Genomic DNA, 19,551 nt, shown 5'->3' on the forward strand with positions numbered 1-19,551 from the left:
ATCAATTATGAATATTGGATAAACTGCCATCCACTGATATATAACATTTTTGTATGACAAAATTACAGATTTTGTGATGTCTTGTTAAAGTCACTGATTTTGTGTTATTTTGCTAAAATCAACTAATTTTCTTTTTCATTTTTTACATTAACGTTTTCGCAAATTTTTCCTGTCTCTTAAGTAGCATACATGTGGCTGCATTTCTTTAACACTCACTTTAAAGGAGACAGAAAGCCCATAGTTGAGCTAAGACCATCAGTGAGTCATGAAATGATTTTTGAGGCATGTTTTCAAAGTTCTATTTGAATTTGAGGAGCAATTTTGGTGCACTTAATAGCTAGTGTAAGTTTAAACACCAGTTTCTTCATCTTGGTTCTATTGCTATTCAAATGATTTCATTTTGAAAGCTCTGTAAATGTTATGCAGGAAAATCTGTGTTCCATAAATACTACGTTTACTCAATAACTGCATAATCTGCCTTTGTTAATAATAGGAGGAGTAAAATCAGTGACGAGGCATCAAGCAAATGAAGAGACACACAAACAAACAAGATTGAAATCATTGCTAATCATTTCAATAATGTCTACATTGTTCCAGTACTGCAACATAACTGGGCAACAAGTTTTTACCTGACAGTACAAAAGCGTAAACAGACAAAATGTAATTTGTGGTGTGAGTTAGAGAATGTTCCAGATAGCTCTATTAATTAGATTCTTTCATACTGTTTCATTTGTTAACCATTAGATCAGTTTGTGAAGGATTTCTGACAATTTATAGAACATGGGATTTTGCTGAGACTAGATAATTCACATAACACACAGCTTGCAACACGCAGTTTTGTATAATAAAGAATTACTGTTAGAATATTAAGTAATTTAGATTTAAATAGTTTCTGTTAAATTATGTGGTTTTGCACTGCAACTGAGCTGAGTATCGACGTACTTAAGAGAGAAAATGGTGAGAGATTCTTTATCCTGCAAGGCACATGGCATCAGTTGGATGGCATAAAGTTTGTGCATGGGTTCTCAGAAAAATGTTATTCAGTTAAAGGTTGTTTCATGTTTGTTCTGTTCAGAGTCGTTCTCTTCATTGACATTACACCATAACATGAATTTAATTCTTGCAAATACACTTCTCTGGTTTGCCGCTGTATCGTATAAATCGTACAATATTTCATCGATGCAACTACTCGACATCTTCAGGTCAGCAACAACTATTAGCACCTGAAGATGTCAAGCAGTTGCAGCGATGAAATATTGTGTGATTTACACAATACAGTCCGGTGGCAAACCCGACAAGTGTATTTGCAACAGACCCATTGGCAAAGACTGAAAAGTCACAATTTTATTTTTGTAACTTTTTGCTTTCTTGCTCATTTTGTATCATATTTTTTGTAAATTGTTATTCTTGTTTTGAAACTAATATAGTCCAAAATTACATAGTTAAAATTATCAGATCAGGTACAGTTTTTTGTATGATGTAAGTTCCTGCTGAGAAGGAAAGGTGGTTTTCAGTTACGTAAATAGAGATAGGGCATTAGCCCAGTTGAAAAGTACAGTATGTGTGAAGGACTCAAACTGTGGGCTTACTGAGGGCATAGTGATTTAAGGAAACCAGCAAATCATAGCTTTGAGTTGCTAGATATGGGATTTGATCACTTTCTCTCAAGCTACAATTTTTTTCTAAAATGTATCATTAAATTCTTGTTGTCTCACAGGTTAAGTTTATTTTATGGTTTAGACAACAAAATAGAACTTGCATGTGTGTGTCTGTTTATATCATTGTGAGGAATAGTGTCCAGATCTGGAGTTTCTCTCAGCCTTTGGAAACCACTCAACTATTTACCCATTGCATTTTGATAATTTTTTGTTCAGTACTTTGTTAGGCTCTTGTGCCTCTGATGCCAAAAACAAATGAGTAGCATGGCATATAATATTGTTTGCTGAAGTTGCTACTAACCATTGCAGGGGTGCCACACGATTTTTGTGTTAGTGCTACTGCATCGTACTGTGACCATGCTAATTGTGCAGTACTCCTGTACAATTCCTGAACCATAGCACACCGTATGAAACAGCTGTTTATCCAATCAACTTAAATTAGTAGACTGTTGTTCTTGCTGACAGATTACTTTATTCTCAGAGTCAATTACACAATGTACAGTGTCTCATTAGATGCTATCATAAGAGGTCTGTCCAGAGACTGCCTAAAAAATACATCCAAGCTTGATATTGTCTTCTTCAGCATTGTTTGCGGAATATTTCGTTTGAAGTACTCCTTGCAGCTGCAGTTGGCAATGAGGTCTCTCTGCCCTTGCTCTGATGTCATAACATCGGCTGCCCATACCATACCCCAACGATTACCTCAAACGGAAGGCACACAAAACCAAGCCTAGACAATTCAATATTCACAAAAAAAAGGGGTTTACAAAACAATGTCTTGCCTAACATTAATCACTAGAAGACCAATGCTGTAACTTGATACATTGACTTATTCACACCTAACATCAAGGGAACAGAAACTCTAGCATGATAACTTTCACACATATTAAAATTTTCTGTAGTTTCAGAATTTCTGCATCATTTTACCAGAACTATCTGTTAATGAACAATGTGAATTTTTCAACATACTTCGTATTTTAGTTTATTTTATTTGTTATATTTCTAGTATGTGTGAGAACATATATCTGATTTAGTAATTTGGGATCTTACCATGTTTTTAGCCTTCAAACATATTCTTTTCATTGAACGGCCAAATAAAGGTTGGAGACTTTGGTCTTGTTACTGCAATGGTAGAGAATGTTACGGAGAAAAAAACGTTCCATGACACCATTCAACAATCGTATGAAAGAAGGCATGAGAAGCACACTGCACAAGTCGGGACAGAGACATATATGAGCCCAGAGCAGGTAAGGCAGTTAAAATTAGCTTTTGTAAAGTAATCTGATCTGATTAGCTTTGGCTGTAGGAAAATATTTCCTGCTGTTTCTGAACATGACCTTATTTCAGTATTTCAAACAGAATGCTATGTAATACAGACAATCTATGAAACTGCAGAGCAGAATTCATTAATTTACTGTCAGTAACAACATATTCCGAATTAGATGGTGTAAACTTGCTCCTAGATCTCACCTGAAATATTTTTGTTCAGAATCTGAACCAAACAAGGCTGACGGGGACGAAGGTCATATTTTCTTCATATATTGTAACGCCTCTCAAATTTTGATGGATTATTTATAACAAATTTCATTTGTGAATGTATGTATTGTGATGGTTCAGTTATGAGGGTGTGCTGATAAGTGATGCCTCTGAGTTTTTTATGTGAAAACCCTTAAAGCTGTATAAATAGAATGAATGTTATTAACATTCTACGTCTTTATTCTACATGGTTATTCCTCAACATAGTCACTCTTGCAACAAACACATTTGTGCCATGAGAGAGCAGTTTGTTGATAACTGTCACTGTAGACTGTTTGACTTTGTTGATGGAGCCACAACCCTACTTCTGCATGCACCAATTCATTGCTATAGCAATGAAGGCTTCGAAGGGGTCCTTTAAATTTTGGAAATAGGGCAAAGTCGGGACTGTATGTAGAATGATCGATGACAGTGAACCCAAGGCATCAGATTGTTCCAGATGTCACAGCACTCCTGTGGTCTCTGGAATTGACATGCTGAAGGAGAGGATGCTCCATATGTAGATGAACTTTCTGAATTCAGAACTCGAATACAGCACACCGTTTGTTACACACAGACATAGGTACGTTACACACCACCACGTTATAGGCTACAATTCGGAGCCCTCTAGCGGCAGAGGGCTGCAAATGTGTAGACATGAAGAATAAAGATGTAGAATGTTTGTAATGTTCATTTTATTTAAAAAGCTTTAATAAGAGTTTTCACATAAGACATTTGGAGGCATTACTTTTCAGCACTCTCTCAAAGAATGTCTAACTCTTTAAACATCAGCCTGAAGATACCTGTGGATGGCAACATTAAAAGATTGAAGCAAAAATGTAGGTGGAATGAGACAGTGAAAGCAGCAGTACAGGATAAAAAGGGGGGTGGACAGCAGCAGTTAGGGCATGGTTTCAGTAAAAGAAACAAGATGTAAGGCATGAATACAATAGCAAGGAGAAGCAAGCCAAAAAGATAGTAGCAGAGGAGAAAGGAAATTGATGGACAGAAGTGATGAAGGAAGGCAGAAAAAGCAACAGGTAATTGCTATTTGGGATAAGGAAGACAAAGAGGAAATGTGTTACTGGAAACTTAACTGCACCAAATGTAAATGTAAAATAAGGAAGGAGTAAGAAAAAACTGAGAGCAATGCGGAAAGAACTCTTTGAAGCCCTTTTAAAACCAGTATGGATAGCCAAGAAGGGAGGTCAGTAAAGAGATGGATAACGTCTGAGAAAAAGAGGTATTAGATGTACGAATGTAGTATCAGCCATGGACAGTAAGAGGAGGAGGGTAGGTGGTGTCAGCTGAAATGGTAAGAGCAGCTGGAGCAACAAGGCAGTAATGACAATGCAATGTGCTGAGGGTAGTTTGGAGGGAGAAGGCAGCTCCAGAAGACTCGAAGGAAGGAGTAATTGTCCCAGTCTTAAAGAAAGGGATTGAGAATGAGTTTAAGAACTATAGAAGGGTGCAACTGGGAAGAAATATTTGAAACATTCTAGGGAAGAGAATAAGGGGCAAAGTTAAGGAAAACTGAAGGAATAGCAGCATGGCTTCAGCCTTGGCAGGTCAGTGATAGATGTCATATTTGCAGTAAGGCAGTTACATGGGAAACATGAGAGTGGACAAGATCTGTTGATTTTCCTGTATCTTGAGATAGTGTATGACAATGTGTGCTGCAGTAAGGTATGGGAGCCCCTGAAGAATAAAGTTGGAGAGGATAATCATAAGTTAATGGCCTATGCTAATCTTCTCTTCTTTTCCCCGGCTTTTATCCTGTATCTTCACAGGGTAGTTATGTTAATCTGGATTTGGCAATGTTAGTGGTTTAGTGTGGCTAGATGTCCCTTTCTGTCACCACTGAACGTCCCCACCTCTGAGACGGAAATAGTGTACCCCATCTGTTTGCTTCTAGTGTTACCAATGTGTTCCTGTGAGAACTTTTTTTCCTTATTTAAATATTTGTGATTCTTGTAACTGAGGCAGAACATCTTTACCAGACCAGTATTCACAAAGTCAGGTGTAAGAAACTGCCTGGAAACCAGAAGCAGATAGTGTCAGCAAGGGCTTGAGTTGCCTGAACTTTTAAAGAGAATGAAATGTATTAGAGTTGCAGGGAAGATGCCTGAATAGAGGCACCAAGGCAAAGGACCAAGAGAGGGTTATCTGAAAGGAGCAAAGGAGATTATTCGGAGAAAATAGGACTGATTCAGGGTGGTGGCAAAGTTGTGATGGGAGGAGAGAGGAAAATGGCGAGGGTTGTGTGCAAAACAGACCCACCTAGTGGCTGGAAACTATTTCTGACAATAAACACTTCTTTCCTAAATGAAAATTTACCTCAAAAAATTATACCATAAAATAATGAGTGGATATATCTTCAGCTGAAGGTTGGTTTGTTTCCAAAACTATGAGTTTAACAGTAGTTCTTAAACTCACCTGTTTCAGAAACTCATTTACATGATATTCAGTTTTTCATCAAAATTTTGGAGCATTCTTCCTTATTGACTGACTACTGCCCATGTGCTTTGTTAATTGTTGGTGTTATTTATTTTAAAGAACTGAATATTTTGCTTTTTTCCACCTGGGAAATACTTCTGATGAAGACTATAAACCACCTTGCCTTCGCACCACTTCTATGCTTTCATCATACATTTCTCTGTTAAACTCTTCTCAGTTTCTTTTCACACCATGTATGAAACTGAATTCACTTTAGAGCGGATAGATATATTAATTCCTCTTACATTCATGATGAAATGTATGATGAGATAAAAGAAATTATCCAGGTAATGAAGGGAGACGAAAATTTAATACTCATGGGTGACTGGAATTAGAGAGTAGGAAAAGGGAGAGAAGGAAACATAGTAGGTGAATATGGATTGGGGGAGAGAAATGAAAGAGGAAGCCGTCTGGTAGAAGTTTGCACAGAGCATAACTTAATCATAGCTAACACTTGGTTCAAGAATCATGAAAGAAGGTTGTATACATGGAAGAATCCTGGAGATACTAGAAGGTATCAGATAGATTATATAATGGTAAGACAAAGATTTAGGAACCAGGTTTTAAAGTGTAAGACATTTCCAGGGGCAGGTGTGGACTCTGACCACAATCTATTGGTTATGAACTGTAGATTAAAACTGAAGAAATTGCAAAAAGTTGGGAATTTAAGGAGGTGGGACCTGGATACACTGACTAAACCAGAGGTTGTACAGAGTTTCAGGGAGAGCATAAGGGAACAATTGGCAGGAATGGGGGAAAGAAATACAGTAGAAGAATGATGGGTAGCTCAGAGGGATGAAGTAGTGAAGGCAGCAGAGGACCAAGTAGGTGAAAAGACGAGGGCTAGTAGAAATCCTTGGGTAACAGAAGAAATATTGAACTTAATTGATGAAAGGAGAAAATATAAAAACGCAGTAAATGAAGCAGGCAAAAGGGAATACAAACGTCTCAAAAATGAGATCGACAGGAAGTGCAAAATGGCTAAGCAGGGATGGCTAGAGGACAAATGTAAGGATGTAGAGGCTTATCTCACTAGGGGCAAGATAGATACTGCCTACAGGAAAATTAAAGATACGTTTGGAGAAAAGAGAGCCACTTGTATGAACATCAAGAGCTCATATGGAAACCCAGTTATAAGCAAAGAAGGGAAAGCAGAAAGGTGGAAGGAGTATATAGAGGGTCTATACAAGGAAATGGAAGAGGATGTAGATGCAGATGAAATGGGAGATACGATACTGTGTGAAGATTTTGACAGAGCACTGAAAGACCTGAGTCGAACCAGGGACCTTCTGCGTGTTAGGCAGACGTGATGGCTGCTACACCACGGAAACTGCTGCTGTGATGCTTACTTCACAGAGAACTTGTAACAAGGTTGCCATCGTAAATTAAAAATTCAATAAAAGCCACACTTGCATAACGAAGGTACATGCAGCAGATCCACACATGATGTGGCTCACTAGAGTAGTATGCGACATAGGCAGGAAAATAATGTTCCCGCCCGGGAAACAATCACCTTCTTAGCAGCAGGCAGTGCGTGCCCAGCGGCAGACAACATTCCATTAGAACTACTGACGGCCTCGGGAGAGCCAGTCCTGACAAAACTCTACCATCTCATGAGCAAGATGTATGAGACAGGCGAAATTCCCTCAGACTTCAAGAAGAATATAATAATTCCAATCCCAAAGAAAGCAGGTGTTGACAGATGCGATAATTATCGAACTATCAGTTTAATAAGTCACAGCTGCAAAATACTAATGCGGATTCTTTACAGACAAATGGAAAAACTCGTGGAAGCCGGCCTCGGGGAAGATCAGCTTGGATTCTGTAGAAATGTGGAAACACATGAGACAATACTGACCTTATGACTTATCTTAGAAGAAAGATTAAGGAAAGGCAAACCTATGTTTCTAGCATTTGTAGACTTAGAGAAAGCCTTTGACAATGTTGACTGGAATACTCTCTTCCAAATTCTAAAGGTGGCAATGGTAAAATCAGGGAGCGAAAGGCTATTTACAATTTGTACAGATACCAGATTGCAGTTGTAAGAGTCGAGGGGAATGAAAGGGAAGCAGTGGTTGGTAAGGGAGTGAAACAGGGTTGTCGCCTCTCCCCGATGTTATTCAATCAGTATATTGAGCAAGCAGTAAAGGAAACAAAAGAAAAATTCGGACTAGGTATTAAAATCCATGGAGAAGAAATAAAAACTTTGAGGTTCACCGATGACATCGTAATTCTGTCAGAGACAGCAAAGGACTTGGGAAGAGCAGTTGAACGAAATGGACAGTGTCTTGAAAGGAGGATATAAGATGAACATCAACAAAAGCAAAATGAGGATGATTGAATGTAGTCGAATTAAGTCTGGTGATGCTGAGGGAATTAGATTAGGAAATGAAACACTTAAAGTAGCAAAGGAGTTTTGCTATTTGGGGAGCAAAATAACTGATTGTGGTCGAAGTAGAGAGGATATAAAATGTAGACTGGCAATGGCAAGGAAAACGTTTCTGAGGAAGAGAAATTTGTTAACATCGAGTATAGATTTAAGTGTCAGGAAGTCGTTTCTGAAAGTATTTGTATGGAGTGTAGCTGTGTATGGAAGTGAAACATGGACGATAAATAGTTTGGACAAGAAGAGAATAGAAGCTTTTGAAATGTGGTGTTACAGAAGAATGCTGAAGATTAGATTGGTAGTTACATAACTAATGAGGAGGTATTGAATAGAATTGGGGAGAAGAGGAGTTTTAGGCACAACTTGACTAGAAGAAGGGACAGGTTGGTAGGACATGTTCTGAGGCATCAGGGGATCACAAATTTAGCATTGGAGGGCAGCACGGAGGGTAAAAATCGTAGAGGGAGACCAAGAGATGAATACACTAAGCACATTCAGAAGGATGTAGGTTGCAGTAAGTACTGGGAGATGAAGAAGCTTGCACAGGATAGAGTAGCATGGAGAGCTGCATCAAACCAGTCTCGGGACTGAAAACCACAACAACAAATGTATATGAAGTATTTCATCTTCCTGGAAGTAAAATTAATTCGGGTCAGGAACAACCAAACTAATTCCAATCTACACCTTATATACCAACCAACTTGCATCTACACTAAGTGGTAAGAATGTAGCAAAATTTAACTGTTCATTATCAATGATGCCTGCAGGTCCCAAAAATGTCTCGGGACTGAAGACCACAACAACAAATGTATATGAAGTATTTCATCTTCGTGGAAGTAAAATTAATTCGGGTCAGGAACAACCAAACTAATTCCAATCTACGCCTTATATACCAACCAACTTGCATCTACACTAAGTGGTAAGAATGTAGCAAAATTTAACTGTTCATTATCAATGATGCCTGCAGGTCCCAAAAATGTCACCATCATAATATCTCCTTCAGCAAAGTTCTGTCATTTCACATACACTTCCTTTCACAAAAGACTTAACTTACAATGCATCAACCTGAGTGGATAAAACACATACATCATAAATAAAAACTTAATTATTTAAAATAGCCCTACAAATTAATATAAACTCTTCCTAAAAATAAAGAATTAACTTGGTCATCAGTAAAAAGGATTAATTAGTGAATTATTAGATAAATACTACCATTAATTCTCTAAAGCTCTCACTATGAGGTGCATAATGTCTTATTAGTAACTCTGATGTCAATATGAGTGCATCATAGTCCAACACCAAACACAGTTACTATAAATTTATTCACAGTCCATCACTCGTCACTGTGTAGTCCCTAATCACTTCGAATTTAATCATCATAGGTCTTTCCACAGTGTTAATCACTTCACATGATATCATTTAATATACTGATGGGGATCTGATTTGTATACTTTCTGGATACGTCAATAAATACACACCAGGGTTCGGAATCTTCGCAATTACGAACTGTCTAGTGTATAATAATTGCCACTTCATATTTTTTTTGGAAGGTAAAGAGGATCGTGAATGTATTCACAGCAATGCCTTTTCGCCAATCCTGAGTGTTTGCATCCCTTTGAGTTTGCTGTCATAATCCTTTTTTTCTGATCGTAGCCTCATGATGAAATTAACCAGAGCTTGTCTAATTTTCTCTTCCCAAGGTATGTCAGTATCTTCTGCCTTCAAATTTTTAGCTGCCCGTTCATTTCTTTCCTTTCTTCTAAACATGAATGCAGCAGGCATGAATTTGGTTGAGGTGTGAAGCAAGTTGTTCATAATTTCCTCTTCTGTAGGTTTCTTATGATGCCAGGGAACTGGATAGAAGCTATTACAGTATGTCCTGTGTGGCATAACACATCCTTTGATAATTCTAAGTTTTTCTTAAAAACAAAAAAAAAAGAATGAGATAATAGGAGGCTTGATAATTGCAGCTTCTGTTCATCAGTGAGATACATGGGTTCCTTTAGTTTCTCGATTACATGATCTGAAAATGTAATAATTTCATTGTGTTCAGGGAAAACTTTTTCGGTCGTTTATTATTTGTGATGATCAAGCTTATGTGGGCTGCATGGCAGTACTGCTTGTGTACTACTCCTTTCCCTATTAAGTCAACCTCCACTAAAGCATCATTGATCCAAAATTCTGCTTTCCCCACTAAGAAGTTGATGCTTCTGTCCCTCTCTTGTATGCTACTAATGCCCAGAATACAATCCACTATCAGATTTTCAAAATCAGGAATGCACAGGTAATTGCTGCATTTCCCAATTTCAGTATCAATTGTATCTGCATCCTGTCGCTTTTGGATATTGTGCTTAAGGCTCCTATAATTCTGTAGTTCTCCACTGGCAAAGTTGGTAGTTTTGCTTTTCACAATAGCTTTTGGGACAAAGCACTTTATATCATATTAGTGGGAGCTCCAGTACCTAGTGTTCCGGTGACTGGAATTGCTTCGATTGTAGCAAGAATTTTCGACATTGGCACGAAAGGATAAACCTTGTCACACTAATGAGTATCCTCAGACAATTACTCCATTAATTCCTTTCCATTGTCATACCATAGCATCTGCAGTTGTTGGTCAGAGCCCCTATTTGAATCCCTGACCACGTCTCTGGGGGCTTGAGGCAGTTAAGATTAGTTTGTTGGATGTGCGCGTCACTGCCATTATTTGCATCACTGTTCTCTCCGTAATTATTGGTGTCTGCATATGTCAGTCTCTCAGTATAGACTGCAACTGAGTCTCTTGTTGCTGTTGTGGAAAATTATGTTCCAAAACTGACTAGTTGACAGTTGCTGGTTATTAGGCTGGACTGGATTGTACCTCCAAACACCTGTATTAAATTTGTTTCTGGCCGGTGGGAAGCCACTATCATATCCATTTCTGCTGTTCTTCTAACTATTGTTCAGATTACCATTTGGTACATTGCTTCTATTTGCTTTATCAATTTGGTTGGTTCTTTGTGCATTACTACCATTTCCACAGTCACTTCGTGAGTGATCGACACCAGTGTTTGCATTATTATACCCGTTATTTGATCCTTACATGAACTTCATGTATTCTTGAATCAGGTCGATCAAAACTAACACAGATAAAAATTCCTCCAAATATTTATCTGACACATTAACTAGCTCATTTCTGACACTGACCGGTAATCTAGCTTTTAATATTCTCAATACATCCAGTTGTGTTAACAGATTGTCCCAATAGCAAAATTTATTAAGATATTTTTCGAAATACTTTCCTAACAACCCTTGCTTGAATGAGAGTTGTTCAGGGTAAAATACTTCTTGGTGCAACCTTTTGTTGAATTCCTTGTGACCAGTATTTTGCTAAGAACACCTGTTCAAATTCATCATTAAGTCCAACAAGATTCGCATGCGTCGATTGTCCATAGTGCACCTTCTCCTTGGATTATAACTTGATACATAGCTTTCCTTCTGTGTACCAGTCCAGTTCCTTGCCAAAGGTCCCCTGAAGCTTCACACAAACACCAAATGATTTACCATCCTCTTATCAGGATGAAATATCTGAAATTGCCAATACTTGAGCATTTTCTCTTTGATATTAGGTGTAGAATATATGTAGTGGCCCATAGCAGCATCTTGTGTACTTTATGAGCACTATAGAATGGTGAATACAAGTTTGGATTTTTGTAACTGGATGCATCACCCCAAGTTTGTTGTTGTGGAACTTGATGTACCCTTGCTACCACTGTTCATCGTCCCTTGGAACTCCTCTAGCTTTCCTTTGGTCATCCTGATAGACTCCTCGACTTGCTCCTTCCATTTCACAAAGTCAGAGCCTAGCTGAGTCTTAACCTCTTTTAATCATTTCTTAAAGAAAGTCTCTTCTGGCAATTCATCTAGGGGTAGAGGTGAGACAGCAGATTTTACACCGTCTGTTATCACCTGATTCAGCTGTTGTTCCTATGCCTTTGCCCAGCTATCAATCACCTCTACATCTACGTGCATCTACATCTACATGTCTACTCTGCAATTGACACTTAAGTGCCTGGCAGAGGGTTCATCGAACCATTTTCGTACTACTTCTCTACCATTCCACTCTCGGATAGCACATGGAAAAAAGGACCACATAAATCTTTCTGTTCGAGCTCCGATTTCTCTTATTTTATTATGATGATCATTTCTCCATTCATAGATGGGTGTCAACAAAATATTTTCGCGTTCAGAAGAGAAAGTTGGTGAGTGAAATTTCGTAAATAGATCTCGCCACAAAGAAAACCACCTTTGTTTCAGTGACTGGCACCCCAACTTGCGTATCATATCAGTGACGCTCTCACCCCTATTGTGCGATAACATGAAACGAGCTGCCCTTCTTTGCACTTTTTCGATGTCCTCTGTCAATCCTACCTGGTAAGGATCCCACACCGCACAGTAATATTCCAGCAAAGGACAGACAAGTGTAATGTAGGCTGTCTCTTTATTGGGTTTGTTGCATCTTCTAAGTGTTCTGCCAACAAAGTGCAGTCTTTGTTTTGCCTTCCCCACAATATTATCTATGTGGTCTTTCCAATTTAAGTTGCTAGTAATTGTAATTCCTAGGTATTTAGTCTAATTGACAGCCCCTAGATTTGTGTGATTTATCGTATACCCAAAATTTAACGGATTTCTTTTAGTACCCATGTGGATAACCTTGCACTTTTCTTTGTTTAGTGTCAATTGCCACTTTTTGCACCATACAGAAATTCTCTCTAGATCATTTTGTAATTGGAATTGATTGTCTGATGATTTTACTAGATGGTAAATTACAGCATCATCTGCAAACAATCTAAGGGGGCTGTTCAGATTATCACCTAGATCATTTATGTAAATCATGAACAGCAGAGGGCCTAAGACACTACCTTGCGGAACGCCAGATATCACTTCTGTTCTACTCGATGATTTACCGTCTATAACTATGAACGGTGACCTCTCTGAGAGGAAATCATGAATCCAGTCTCACAACTGTCCGATACTCCCTATGCATGCATTTTGATTAATAGTCGCTTGTGAGGAACGGTATCAAAAGCCTTCTTGAAATCTAGGAATACGGAATCAATCTGAGATCCCTTGTTAACAGCACTCATTACTTCATGGGAATAAAGACCTAGCTTTGTTGCACAAGAACGATATTTTCTGAATCCGTGGTGGTTATGTATCAATAAGTCATTTTCTTCAAGGAGATTCATATTGTTCAAGTACAGTATATGCTCCAAAATCCTGCTGCAAATTGAGGTCAGTGATATGGGACTGTAATACAATGGGTTACTCTTTCCTTTCTTGAATATTGGTGTGACCTGTGCTACTTTCCAGTCATTAGGAACAGACTTTTCATCAAGTGAACGGTTTTATATGGTTGCTAAGAAAGGCGCTATTGTGTCTGCATATTCTGAAAGGAACCTGATTGGTATACCATCTGGACCGGAAGACTTGCCTTTCTTAAGTGATTTGAGTTGTTTCGCAACACCTAAGATATCTACTTTTATGTCACTCATGCTAACAGCTGTTCTAGTTTCGAATTCTGTAATATTTACTTTGTCTTCTTTTGTGAAGAAACTACGGAAAACTGTATTTAGTAACTCCGCTTTAGTGGCACCATCATCAGTAACATTTCCATCGCTATCGCACAGTGACGGTATTGACTGTTTTTTTGCCACTGGTGTACTTTACATACAACCATAATCTCTTTGGGTTTTCTACCATATTTTGAGACACTATTTCATTGCGGAAACAATTGAAAGCATCTCGCATTGACGTCCGCACTAAATTTCGAACTTCCGTGAAACTTAGCCGGTTTTGGGAATTTTGATTCTTCTGAATTTAGCATGCTTTTTTGTTGCTTCTGCAACAGTATTCTTATGTGCTTTGTGTACCATGGTGGATCAGGCCTGCCTCTCATTAACTTATGCAGTATGAATCTATCTATTTCTGTCGATACTGTATCTTTGAATTTGAGCCATATCTGGTCTACACTTACATAATTAGCTTGGGAGGAATGGAGACTCTCTCTTAGGAAGGCATCATGTGAATTTTTATCTGCTGTTTTAAATAGATATATTTTGCGTTTATTTTTAGTGGTTTTGGTTGATATGGTTTTGAGCCTCACTACAATGACCTTGTGTTCACTAATCCCTGTATCCGTCATAACGCTCTCTATTATATCAGGATTATTTGTGGTGGCTAAGAGGTCAAGTGTGTTTTCGCAACCACTTACAATTCGTGTGGGCTCATGAACTAATTGTTCGAAGTAATTCTCAGAGAAAGCATTTAGCACAATATCGGAAGATGTTTCCTGTCTACCACCGGCTTTGAACATATATTTTCGCCAACAAATCGAGGGTAGATTGAAGTCTCCACCAATTATAACTGTATGAGTGGGGTACTTATTTGTAATGAAATTCAAGTTGTCTTTGAACCGTTCAGCTATTATATCATCTGAGTTGGGGGGGAGGGGGGGTGGTGGGGGTGGGGGGGGTCGGTTGAAGTAGCCAATTATTATTTTGGTATGGCTGTTGAGTATAACCTCTACCCATAGTAATTTGCAGGAACTATCTATTTCAACTTCACTACAAGATAAACTACTACCAACAGACACAAACACACCACCACCTACTTTATTTAATCTATCCCTTCTGAACACGGTTTGCGCCTCTGTAAAAATTTCGGCAGAATTTATCTCCGCCTTTAGCCAGCTGTCTGTTCCTATAACGGTTTCAGCTTCAGTGCTTTCTATCGGCGCGTGAAGCTCTGCTACTTTTCCAACACAGCTATGACAATTTACAACAATATGGACTGTTGCTTAGTCAATTATTGTTGTTTCTTTGCTCTGTACCCTTTGAGACTGGAGTCCTTTTTGATCTTTCCCGAGACTGTATATCCTAAAAAACCGCCCAGTCCATGCCACACAGCCCCTGCTCCCCATGTAGCCACCTCCTGTGCGTAGTGGACACCTGACCTATTTAGCGGAACCCGAACCCCACCACCCTATTGCACAAGTCGAGGAATCTGCAGCCTACACGGTCGCAGAACCATTTGAGCCTCTGATTCAGACCCTCCACTTGGCTCTGTACCAAAGGTCCGTAATCGGACCTGTCGATGATGCTGCAGATGGTGAGCTCTGCCTTCATCTCGCTAGCAAGACTGGCAGTCTTCACCAACTCAGATAGCCACCAGAAACCAAGAGAGAATCTCTTCCAATCCATAGCGACACACGTCATTAGTGCCAACATGAACCACCACCTGCAGTTGGCTGCACCCTGTACCCTTCATGGCATCCAGAAGGACCCTTTCCACGTCTTGGATGACTCCCACCAGTATGCACACGGAGTGCACATTGTCTTTCTTCCTGTCCTTAGCTGCCATAGCCCTAAGGAGCTCTATCAACCGCCTAACATTGAAGCTCCCAATGAGAAGCAATCCCACCCTCTGCGCTTGTCCAAACCTCTCAGGAAGACCGACCACTGCCGCAACAGGCGAGGCTGCCCTTGCTGGCTCAGAAGTACTTTCAGCAGTGGGCAGTACCTCAAACCTGTTACGGAGACGTAAGGGTACAGCCTTGCGGCCAGCACCAACTCTCGCCTTCCGCACAGGGATTCGCGATCCCGCCACGTTTCGCGAATCGCCATCAGGCAAGTGTCGACCAGCAGGGACATCTGAATCCGAAGGCCCAGTGGCATCAGAGATCCCAGGCGATGCTACAGGTTTCAGATGCTCTCCTCGGGTGTCCCAATGTCACCGCGGCCCAGGGCAACAGCCTGGAGCCTGTTGACCACGGCCAACACAGATTCCAGCTGTTTACGGATGGTGGCCAATTCCCCCTGAATCCCTGAATCCGTATGTAACAGGTGCAGTCCCTGTCCATCCCTAACAATTTTTTTTATCTCACAAGCCGTTCTCAAAAAAAAAAAAAAAAAAAAAAAAAAAAAAAAAAAAAAAAAAAAAAAACCTTTGACTACGTGAATTTACGCTATTCGGGTACAAAAACACGATGATACAACTCTTAAATACTATAATACACTCGAAATTTGTGAATTAAACTATGCAAGTACCCAAAAATGCGCAAAGAAATTAAGAATTAAACTATGAGACAAATAAGTGAGCTAAGAATACGACTTGCTGCTGGCCTCCAGAAAGTAACGCTTGTGTACTTCAAAATTTTCTTTGATTTTTAGCGTACTGTCCTGACGAAATATCTTGCATTGTTTTACTGAGGCTAGCAACCATTTCTTCCACCTGATTTTGTTGATTCATATTTCTTTGACAGTATCACCTATCTTTTCAATCTCTGTCAGAAATTTGTCTTGAGCCTGTCGCAATTCTTGAATTCACTCGACGTGGCCTCATGGTTTCTGATAAGATCAGGTATCGTCTCTTGCATTTTGTTTTGATTTTACACAATCAGTAGAATTAAGTTCAGATGTGTCTGGATTTCTGACTGCACTTATGCCATCTGATCGACTTGAATAGCAAAGTAAGCTTTTGCGTAATTACAGTGAAGGGATAAATCATGGGTGCTGAGGATCTAGCTATATCCTGCACAGCAGCTGTGGGATCGGCAGTTGCATCCCTTACATTACCTGGTTGCATTTTGCTTTCTTGTTCCACTTGCATTTTAAACTGTGCATGAGTTAAAACAATGAAATGATGCCAACAGTTCTGCAAACTCTACTTTTCTGAAAACACACACAATAAATTGAATCACTATTTCACACGCAAATCTTGTAGGACTTCACAGACTATCGCTGCAGAAGTTTTTCTACAGAATGATAGCAAAAATGGAAAACTATCCTTAACATAGAACAACAACAGAGTCCTTGCCACTTCTACTCATTACAAGAACCAAATTGGTGGCATAAAAGATACAGAAAGATAGTTGGGTAGAGGTCGTGCCTTTATGTCTTGTCTTCTGTTGAGTATTTGGACTGAAATTCACATGTGAGGGACCTACGTAGTGTGCACACAGTGTCATAGCAGCAGTACTCATTCCATTGTAGCATGAAACAGATACAAATATTACACACAGAGTCCTGGCCTAAACAATTACCAATTTAACTTCTCTCCTCATTAAATGGAAGTTAACTTATTATGAATGAATAATATCTAGTTAATAAATACAAAGTGCTAGTTGCTTTTGTTCCACAGAATTACTTTTATTGTGTTAACTGGTTTTTTACTTACAAGGCCATCTTCAGACATTCATACTAACACTTTTCATTCATTATAATGTTGTTCTACCAAGAACAGACAGAAGATTCAGTTAATATCTAGTTATTTGAATGTAAAGTTTAGGGTGAGAGAAGCCACTTCTCCAATATTTTAACACTAATATCTCCCACACTCCCAGGTATAAATTTAATTCCTGTTCAAATTCTCTAGTCTATAAAACAAACTGATTAGGCAGTTACAGTTTTTAATCATACTCTGTGTCTTGATTTCAAAGTCAGCACCTGGAATAAAATTTCTGTGGCTCTGCAGAATTCTGGCAATCGTCGACTGTGAAAATTCTTAAAATAATCAGAGGCACAATCTTACACTGTCGAGAATCCATCATGGGTGCTATGATGTACTCACTCTGCAGTATGGGAATCAGTGTCCAAGTTGTGTAATAATTTTGATACAAGTTCAGAAATTAATTTCTCAAAATAGAGCATAAACAACTGTGGTGCAGGCTTTACTGGTTTCCCAGGATACGAAGTTATCTAGAATTACGACACATGAAATAATGTTGTGAGCCACAGGCAAGGAAGAAGTTAAAATAACCAAAGAATTAAACGTACCTTTTCCATTCATGAAATTATATTCTTCCATAAATGGTCCTCACCCTGCATTTCAGGATACATCAGCCTCTTGTATGAGATGCTAAGTTGTTATAACCAAACAAATTACATCCATATTCAAAATGGCAGCTTCCAATAATGCCGCTTATTATAGTCCCAATGAGATCATACTCTCCACAACTGCTAAATCAGAAGTAATTTAGTTCATAGAATGCATAATGTTCCACATTCTATCCACAGAGTTTTTACACCACAGGTCAGAAATAATCCCCCCCCCCCCCCCCCTCGCGCTCTCTCTCTCTCTCTCTCTCTCTCTCTCTCTCTCTCTCATAAATAAGTCTTTGATCCATGTGGACCACTTGTGCAATTACGTATAAAATTTTGGGCTCAAAGGGAAAAAGTGACAAGAAAACGATGATACTACATTTTACAGCATTTGTAGGCTTAGAGGAAGCTGTTGACATTGTTGACTGGAGCACTCTGAAATTCAGAAGGTAGCGGGGCTAAAATACAGGGAGTGAATGACTATTTACAACTTGTACAGAAACCAGATAGCAGATGTAACAGTTGAGGGGCATGAAAGGGAGGCAGTGGTTGAAAAGGGAGTGACACAGGGTTGTAGCTTATCCCCGATGTTATTCAGTCTGTACATTGAACAAGCAGTAAAGGAAACCACAAAAAATTGGAATAGGAATTAAAGTTTGGGGAAAACATTTGCCAATTATAATTTCAGACAGAGCAAAGGACTTGGGAGAGCTTTTGAATGGAATGGACATAGTCTTGAAAGGAAGGTGTAAGATAAACATCAACAAAAGCAATACAAGGATAATGAAATGCAGTCAGAATTAAATCAGCTAATGCTAAGAGACTGAGATTAAGAAATGAGACATCTAAAGAAGTACATGAGTTTTTCTATTTGGGTAGCAAAATAACTGATGATTGCTGAAGTAGAGAGGATATAAAATGTATACTGGCAGCTGCAATAAAAGCATTTCTGAAGAAGAGAAATTTGTTAACATCAAATATAGATTTAAGACTTAGGAAGTCTTTTCTGAAAGTATTTATGTGGTGTGTAGCCATGTATGGAATTGAAACATGGATGATAAACAGTAAAGAAAATAGAAATTTTCAAAATTTGATGCTACAAGGAGTGTTGAAGATAAGCTGGGTAGATCACGTAAGTAATGAGGAGGTACTGAATAGAATTGGGTAATTCATGTAACTGATGAGGAGGTACTGAGTAGAAATGGGGAGACAAGAAATGTGTAGCACAACTTGACCAAAAGAAGGGATCCACTAGACACATTCTGAGACATCAAGGGATCAGCAGCTTAACATTGGAGAGAAGTGTGAGGAATAAAAATTGTAGAGGGAGGCCAAGAGATGAATACAGTAAGCAGTTTCAGAAGGATGTAGATTGCAGTAATTATTTGGAGATGAAGCGGCTTGCATAGGATAGAGTAGTGTGGAGAGCAGTGTCAGACCATCTTTGGGCTGAAGATAATGACAACAACAACAACAACAACAACAACAACAACAATAATAAACCATTCCATGTCAAAGTGTCTTCCTTACAGCTTGCCACCTTTGGACGCCACTTCTGCAGGAGAAAGTAAGAGTTGTCCAAATATACTGTTGACCTTAACAGAGCCTTCATTGAAAGACAGTATCCTACCCAGCTCAT

At 38.9% G+C, this 19,551-nt stretch overlaps 1 protein-coding gene across 1 annotated transcript in view; it reads left to right on the forward strand.

Annotated features, from left to right (window-relative positions):
* The window catches only part of LOC124795670 (eukaryotic translation initiation factor 2-alpha kinase-like), a 204,640-nt gene that overhangs the window by 150,638 nt on the left and 34,451 nt on the right, over window positions 1-19,551 (forward strand). The window contains 1 exon segment of the mRNA XM_047259743.1: window positions 2,720-2,905. Within this exon segment, the coding sequence (XP_047115699.1) occupies window positions 2,720-2,905 (186 nt within the window).

The sequence above is a fragment of the Schistocerca piceifrons genome, chromosome 4, assembly GCF_021461385.2.
Source record: "Schistocerca piceifrons isolate TAMUIC-IGC-003096 chromosome 4, iqSchPice1.1, whole genome shotgun sequence".
NCBI lineage: Eukaryota > Metazoa > Arthropoda > Insecta > Orthoptera > Acrididae > Schistocerca > Schistocerca piceifrons.